We start from the raw sequence: 8,715 nt of genomic DNA on the forward strand, positions 1-8,715 counted from the left end.
TCTCCCCACTGCAAATATTACAAAAACAGGTGAGCCATGACCAGGAACAGGGTGGCTCACGCCTGTAATCCCAGCACTCTGGGAGTCTGAGGCAGGAAGATCTCTCAAGCCCAAGACTTTAAGACCAGCCTGGGCAACATAGAAAGACCTTGTCTCTATAAAAAATTTAAAAATTAGCCAGGCATGGTGGCACATTCCTGTAGTCTCAGCTACTGGGGAGGCTGAGGCAGGAGGATCATTTGAGCCCAAGAGTTCAAGGCTGCAGTGAGCTATGATGCACCTGGGTGACAGAGATCCTGTCTCAAGATAACAAAGTAACAACGACAACGAAAAAAAGCAGATGAGTCAGGACTCGAGTCCAGACTTACCACGTGATGGTCATTGCTGGTTTCCTCCGTCCCGGCTCATGGCACGGCCACCACCCACAACAAGGGACAGGAGTCCAGCCTGGCAGGTAGGCCAGGGAAAGTGCAGGCCTCCTCTGGCCAACCTGCAACAGCGTGTAGCACCCCAGGGAACCCAGGCCTGGTGGGCCATGTGGGGCTAGGACTTTACATGCTGGGCCCGAAAGTTCTGTTCTGGGCACCCGCCCCCAGCTGTGCAGACTCTGAGGTCTCTTGCTCCCCGTCCCTGGAAATCCCAAGTGACCTGCTTTACGGTGGCCCTCTGTCCTCCCTTCAGGTACTACATGAGGCCCATTTGTCCGACCCGTGTGTTTTCTGGTGATGAGGAGCCGCCCCAGGACTCTCCCAGCACCCCTTTGGTGGCCCCCGGATCCAGTGACTCCCACATACCACCGCTGCGCCCCATCCTGAAGACGACGGCTGGCCTGGGCTTCTGTGTCCTCTACGTCTTCTTCATCACCAGCCTCATCTACCCCGCCATCTGCACCAATATCGAGTCCCTCGACAAGGGCTCAGGCTCCCCGTGGACCACCAAGTTCTTCGTCCCCATCACCGTCTTCCTACTGTACAACTTCGCTGACCTGTGTGGCCGGCAGCTCACGGCCTGGATCCAGGTGCCCGGGCCCAAGAGCAAGGTGCTCCCGGGGCTCGTGCTGCTCCGGACCTGCTTCGTCCCCCTCTTCATGCTCTGTAACTACCAGCCCCGTGTCCACCTGCGGACGGTGGTCTTCCAGTCTGACGTCTACCCCATCCTCTTCTGCTCCCTGCTGGGGCTCAGCAATGGCTACCTCAGCACCCTGGCTCTCATCTACGGGCCTAAGATCGTGCCCAGGGAGCTGGCCGAGGCCACGGGGGTGGTGTTGACCTTTTACTTGTGCATGGGCTTGCTGCTGGGCTCGGCCTGCTCTGCCCTGCTGGTGCACCTCATCTAGGAAGGGAGCTGGAGGACATCGGTGCTGCCTGATGCTTCGGAGCCTCTGCAAGATGGGGAGGCGGAGCCTGGGAGGCTCGGGTGTGGAGGAAGGGGCTAGAGTTTCACTTGGTGCAGAGAGCAGAGCACACTCGGGCCTCATCTCTCCCAGGATGCCAGCAAGCCATGTCCACGCCCGTCCCATGCAAGGCAGAGGCGTTCCAGACAGGTTTTAACAGAGCACTCCTGCGACATTTGAAGAAGACACGGTTACAAAGCAGGGGTGTCACCTTCATAGCCGATGGTTAACATTCCACCTTCTCCATAGCCCCTCGGAAAGGTGTGGCCAGCGTTGGACTCTGAGTTTTTACAAAGCCAGTGCCAAAACCCAGCCGCAGGCTCTACGTATTCTTCCAGCCTTGCTCCTTCCAGCTGACAGCAAGATGTGAGAGAATTCTCAGCACTCCCTACCCTTAGGGGGCCCCCTGGAGAGGAAGTCCCCCGGGATGGCCAGTATTCAGGCCCCACACCCAAGTGTGAACAGACCCACGCGTTCTGTGGGTGAAAGACCACATACCAACCAGACCAGAAAACCCAGAAAGACAGGCCTTCTATAAACAGGCTTCATTCCAGAGGGTCCAGAGGGACCAGAGGGCCTCCCTGTGCTAGGGACCAGCGTGGCAGGCCTGGGTTTTCAAACAGATCCCATGGCCTGGCAGTCAGTGGCCTGGGTCAGGGCAGAGATCTTCTAATCTTCATGTTGACAGCATCGAGAAGTTGGCCCCAGAACAACAGGTCAAGGCCACTGGTTCAAGGACATAATAAATACTTGAGCATTAAGTGTCAGCCTCAGTGATGCCTGTATTAGTCAGGGTCTTGGCAGGCAACGGCATACTCAGATTGGGTAAGTTGAGGACATTCTAAGAGCAGGTGTAGGAACACCCAGGGGTTATGTATTCTATCTGAGAACTAGTCATAGTGAGGCCATTGTAGCCCAGGCCTGATGTGGGGCGGGGAAGGAGTCCTTCTAGAGCCTAGAGATGTGACCGTGCTTGGGGATGCACAATCCAGCCTGCTGTCACCCCGCAGCAGGGAGCTAACAGAACAAACTCCCTCCTTTCCTCCTCTGATCCCCTCCATGCCCTGTGGCTTACACCACAGCCAGGAGCAGGTGGAGAGTGGACAGGGGGGCAGGGAGGTGTCCGGCCCAGGGTCTCATCCTTCGTGGGGCCAGCGAGCACCTCGGCTTTCATGGGTTTCTTTGCCATAAAACATCAGTGGCGCTGAAGCTTTGATGGGCAGAATTAGGTGTTGCTCTGTTCCGGTTTGTTGTGGGTAGTGGCGTGTGATGAAGCTGCTGTTTCAAAGGATGACTTCCGGCCTCTGTTGCCCCACCCGGGAGACTGGCCCCCTCACATTTGCCATCCCTTGATGCAAATAGTAATTTACATTTTTTCAGGTGCCTGGAAGGCTCCCGCAAGGCTGTTCCTGGGGCAGCAGGCTGGCTTGGGAATGACAGAAAGGCACCGGATCGGACCGGGAGCTCTTAAGAGTCTTGCAGGAAGAACAGAGCTTGCCCCCAAGAAGCGGCAACCTGGAGAGCTGTAAATCAGCCCTCTCCTCCTCCGCAGGAGCTCGCAGGCTTGGTGGCATCCTGCGGAGGCTGATTAAACCAGGAGACAGTCAGTAATCCACCCGGTGGCAGCAGTTGACGTTCCCCACCGCCTCGGTCTAGTACACGCTCCCTCTCCTTGGCCCGAGAATTGAAGAGGACACCCTTGAAAGGGTTTCTGAAACTTGATACCTACAAAAAAAAAAAAATTCTTCCCTTCCGGCTTTGCAGGAACACGAAATCTCCCCCTTGGTTTTTTTCACCAACCTTAATGCTGCAGATGATTTGGGGCATCGGTCTAGCTGGTGACTCAGTTCTAGAAATGGGCAGCGTGCTGCTTTCAAGCAAGCCAGCAGTGCCTGAGCTCGGAGCTGGGGACCACCCTGAGCTACGAGGAAGGGGTGGTGGGGGTCTCGGGCTCTGCTGAAAGGGGGTGGCTGTCAGACAGTGGAGGAGGCATCCCTGTGAGCGCGATGATCGGAAGTTAGCGTGAGTGCAGCGGAGGAGGTTGGCCGGCCTTGGTGATGCTGTGACGCTGAGACGGGGACCAAATCCCGGCGGGCTTCACTGGGGGACGAGAGGCCGCTCTTAGTTGGAAGGGCTGGCTGCTTGGCTGGTTGGGGGGACCCTCTGGGATTTTGCCCGCACCCCCTTGTTACTCGCCTTAGTGGGCATTTCACGAAGGATCGTTCCCTCCCAGGAAGATCAATGAAAATGCACGTCCGGGCAGAGAGGCGGCCAGGGGAGTTTAGGCATCTTTGTTCCCCCTTCGTTGTGAGAGCAGCTCTTGGGGACCAGCTGCTCTGGGTCTCAAGTCTCACGTTCCCCTTTGTGAACCCGCTCATGCATCTGGGGGGTGACCAAAACTCAATATCGGCCGGGCGCGGTGGCTCACGCCTGTAATCCTAGTACTCTGGGAGGCCGAGGCAGGTGGATGTTTGAGCTCAGGAGTTCGAGACCAGCCTGAGCAAGGGTGAGACCCCATCTCTACTAAAAATAGAAAGAAATCAGCTGGACAACTAAAAATGTATAGAAAAAATTAGCCGGACATGGTGGTGCATGCCTGTAGTCCAGCGACTCAGGAGGCCGAGGCAGAAGGATCGCTTGAGCCCAGGAGTTTGAGGTTGCTGTGAGCTAGGCTGACACCATGGCACTCACTCTAGCCAGGGCAACAGAGTGAGACTCTGTCTCAAAAAAAAAAAAAGAAAACTCAATATGGAGGAGGGATTTTTCAGTGAGGGAGCTAGACGGGGTGCCCCGAGAAGCTGCCTTTGTCTAATAGTTCTCTGATTTAATTCCAAGTGGCAATTTTTAGGGCACCACACACACTTTCATTTTCCTCCTTTTTTTCAACAAAGAAGGCCAGAGGCAGCCACATGAATGGACTTTTCAACTAGTGGATGACAGGGACTTCTAAGAAAACACTCATTCCTAGGTGCTTGGGGACACGAGGGGACCCGAACCAGGGGTGGTATTACAGCAAAGACCCCTCCTCTGGCTGCCTTCCACCCAGTGCCCTTGGGGGGAGACTTGGGCCTCCTAATCAAGCTTGGAGGCGATGTGGGAGGCGGAGCCCGGCTTCTGAACTGATGTCACCCTTTTACAGAGACCTCCAAGTAGAAGAGGGGGGCAAACCTGTCGACATATTTTTTTCCAGTTGAGTTTAAACTTAAAGCCCAGCGCTTGTCTCAACCATATGGGCTTTCTGAGTGGAAGTATCTAGTGTCTCTGTTACCATCGTCACTTCCTTGGTGGCAGCATTGTCAGTGCCAGTGTTGCCTAGGCCCGCGTCACTTCTGTCCTTCACTCACTGGCTGAGGCCAGCCTAGTTCCCAGTCCAGCTTTGACCCCGGCAGGATCCCAGACAGAATTTCAGCCTCACCAGCAGGTGGAAGCTGAGACTAGGCATGTAGCCACGGGGCCAGAGGCCAGGACAGACTTTCCACCCTGCCACCCAGATTCCTACCCTGTGCTGCGCTGTGCCTACATCACTTCCCCATCTGTAGATAAACACGGTGAGGCTCAGAGAGGTTAAGTAACTTTCCCAAGGTCACTCAGCTACCAAGCAGAAATCAAACCTAGGTCTTCTTAAACTCAGAAGTCCTCACCCAGCCTGCCCTCTTGCTCCCCTAGTTGAGCCTGGACTTCCTCCTTGGTTCTTTACACCTGTCACCCCTTTTCCTCGCTGTATGGCCTGGGTGGAGTTTTGTGCTAAGTTGATGTATTGCCCAGAGCTCTGCCACCGGCCCTGGCCTGAGTTGATCTGCCTGGTATAGCTGGCGAGGCCCCTGCTGGACTGTGCCCCACGGATCCTGACCCTGGCCCACGTCAGGCCCACACACACCTCTCCTTGTTGGGCACAGGGTGTTGTTGCCCCCTGTCCAGTCCCCAGATCCTGCCCCTCCCGGCCCCACATCCCCCTCCTCCCCCACACCAGCCCCCGCTGCTGAGTCACCCCCACATGGCTTGCTGCTGATGGACCTGTCTTGGGACAGCAGGGTTGGGGGACACAGTTTTGAAGGTCAGGAACTCTTGCTGCCAGCCCTACCAGGCACTGGCTGTGTGAGTCAACATTCCTGAATCTCATTTCCTCATCCATAAAAGAGGGATAATAGTAAGTCCCAGAGCTGGGACCATCTGCTGTGCCACTGAGCCAGTGACTCACCCCAGTCACGCCCACTCCCCAGCCCACGCAGGCGAGAGCTGCCCCAGGGCGCACAGCCTTTGCAGCAGGTGACTCGAGGGCACAGTGCGCACCCTCTGCTCCCACCCAGGCTTCAGCCACTCGGGAGGTGTGAAGGCAGCCTCGGCCTGAGATGATGACCTCAACTTCGGACTGCCCTGGGCTGGACCTCAAAGGAAAGTGACAAAGACGGCCATTGCTCTCTGCCCCTGCAAGACTCCAGCCAACTGGCCCTATGCACCCCACTAAGAACAGTTTCTGCCCTTGACTGGAAGTCAGAGGAGCTCCTGGGCCTCAGCACGGGGCCAAGGAATAGACGGCCACAGCTCCAGGTGCCCGGATGAGGCTGGAATGCTGGTCTGCCCCCCCCTAGCTGGGTCACTTCGGCCAAGTCTTGCTGATGCCTTTTTCTCACGTCTAAAATGAGAAGCTCTCAGGGCTGTAGAAAGGATTAAATGAGCCCCAATGTTGTATGTGAAAGTACCTGACATATAGAAGATCCTCAGGAAATTTGTTTTTCTTCCACTTTTTGCTGCTGCTTGGACACTTTGTCGCAATGCCCAGCTGCATTTCCATGGCAGGTCATACCCTGTGCCTGCCATTCAGCACACCTGCCTGGCCCCCAGGCCTAGTACCTGATGCCTGTTTGACTCCCAGACCACCTGCCTGGCTCTGCCTGCCCAGACATGCCTGGCCTGGGGGCAGGGTGCACCGGGCAGAAAGCTGAAAGTGCGAGACCCCAGACCAAGCTCTGCTACTCACTTTGTCCTTTGGGTGAGCTGCTTGACTTTTTTCTATGCCTCAGCCGGAAGATTGGGCACCCCAGCACCTATCCTAGCTCCGTCATGAACACGCAGCCGTGAACACGGATGCCCTGTAGAAATTGCCAGATTCCAACATGGTTATGAGAGCCTGCGCTCTGGAGTCAGACTGCCTGGGTTTGAGTCCTCTCCACTTCCTGGCGGTGTAACTGAAGGCAAGTCCAATCCCCGCCTCCATTCTCTCGTCTGAACAATAGGAGTGATTGTGGTACTGGCCTGATATCTGGTTGTATGATATACTGGAATGCATATAAAGCATTTACAATGAAGCCTGGTGCTATAGACTGAATGTTTGTGTCCTCCCAAATTCATATGTTCAAATCCTAACCCCCAATTTGATGGTATTAGGAAGTTGGGACTTTGGAAAGTGATTAGATAACGAGACATAGCCCTCGTGAATGGGATTAGTGATCTTATGAAAGAGGCCCGAGAGAGATCCTTCACCCTTTTTTCCATGTGAGAACACATCATGAAGATGGCCTTCTGGGAACCAAGAAGTGGGTGCTCACCAGACACTAAATCTGCTGCAGCCTTGATCTTGGACCTTCCAGCCTCCAGAACAGTGAAAAATAAATTTCTGTTGGATATGATCTACCCAGACTATGATATTTTTCTTAGAGCAGCCCAAACATACTAAGACAGAAATTGGTACCAGGAGTAGGGTGCTGATGTAACAAATACCTAAAGATGTGGAGGCCTCTTTGGAACTGGGTTATGGGTAGAGGCTGGAAGAGTTTTGAGGTGCAGGTAGAAAAATCCTACATTGCCATGAACAGGGCTTCAAAGGCTGGTGAGGGACCAGAGAGAAAAGTGCAAAAAATGAGAACACTGAGGGTGTGGCCAAGTGACTCTTTGATCAGGAGATTAATGTGGGTCAGCAGTCTGGCCTGGGTTGAGAGGTCAGAGACTACAGTGCTAAAGCTCTGCTGTGAGCTCCTGAACAGGCCCTGCTTCTGCAGCAGGACAAGGGTGTGGTCTACAGTGCAATAAAGGGAGGTGCTCATCGTTGAGCGCCTACCGTGGTCAGGTTATGCCCGTGTTCAGTAACGCTGCCAGGTAGGGCTAGTCATCCCCATTTCACAGAAGAGAAAACAGAAAGATTAAGTCAGTGAGAGAGGCCACGTTGGCATTCAGACCAGGGCTGTGAGACTCCAACGCCTGTCTTTCCTCTCCACCCTGCTGCCTTAGAAGATTGAGACGAGCACTTCCAATCTAAATGGTTTGTGGATCTGAGGACTTCAGGGCACTTCCAGGGTGGGTGGGGCAGGGAGGGGGAGAGGCAGGGTCTGGATTAACTTGTCCAGTGCGAGTGACAGAGGCCACCCAGCCTGCCTCACTGCCTCTACAGTGGCACTGAGGAGTCACTGGTCAGCAGTAACCAAGGCTGCAGGTGTTCTAGGCACTTGAAACATAAGGTTGACGAGGGCAAGGGCCTGTATACGGAGCCTGTGATACAGATGGAAACTGCACCATGTGGGCCTCACATGCCAGATGCCTCTAGTGTGTCCTTTCCGGCATGCCAAGGAACCGTGGGTGGGAAGCACCTTCTCAGACTTGGAGAGAGGTAAAGTATGAGGTCTTAAAATGAACACATCACCTATTCCTGATTTAAAATGCATGCCTAGAGCTGAAGGGGGCCCTGAGGTCACCAAGTCCAACCTCTGCCTCTTGGCAGGACCACACTTCGGCCACTGTGGACCGGCTGGCACTAGGCCTGTACTACCCAGCAGGTTCTTCCAGACTGAGTCCCGGAGGCCCACACAGATTGAGCATCCTCAGTGCTGTTCTTCTTTCTTTTGTCTCTTATTTTTTGTTAAGAGCCAAGGTCACGCTCTGTCACCCAGGCTGGAGTGCAGTGGCTATTCACAGGTGAGATCACAGCTCACTGCAGCCTTGGACTCCTGGGATCCAACAATCCTCCCACCTCAGCCTCCCAAGTAGCTGGGACTACGGGTGTGCACTACCATGCCTGGCCTTTTTCTTTTAATGACATAAAACTATATTTTCCAAAACAAAATTTTCATGAAAAGAGCATCATCGTTTTCCATTTTTTATTGATACATAATAGAGGTACATATTTTCGGGATTCGTGTGATAATTTAATACATTCATATAATTTATAAATATCAAATTAGTGTAATTAGGATAGCCATCACCTTAAGTACTTTTCTTTAGGCTAGATACATTTGAATTATTTTCTTCCAGCTATTTTGAAATATACAACAAATAGGCCAGGCGCGGTGGCTCACGCCTGTAATCCTAGCTCTCTGGGAGGCCGAGGCGGG

General features: G+C 54.1%; 1 protein-coding gene across 1 annotated transcript in view; it reads left to right on the top strand.

Moving 5' to 3' along the window:
- Positions 1 to 2,123, top strand: part of SLC29A3 (solute carrier family 29 (equilibrative nucleoside transporter), member 3) — a 40,037-nt gene extending 37,914 nt beyond the window's left edge. The window contains exon 6 of the mRNA XM_012663596.1: positions 682 to 2,123. Within this exon, the coding sequence (XP_012519050.1) occupies positions 682 to 1,336 (655 nt within the window). The 3' untranslated portion in view covers positions 1,337 to 2,123. The remainder of the gene's footprint in view (positions 1 to 681) is intronic.
- Positions 2,124 to 8,715: the final 6,592 nt, after the last annotated feature.

The sequence above is a fragment of the Propithecus coquereli genome, unplaced genomic scaffold, assembly GCF_000956105.1.
Source record: "Propithecus coquereli isolate 6110/MARCELLA unplaced genomic scaffold, Pcoq_1.0 Scaffold812, whole genome shotgun sequence".
NCBI classification, from domain to species: domain Eukaryota; kingdom Metazoa; phylum Chordata; class Mammalia; order Primates; family Indriidae; genus Propithecus; species Propithecus coquereli.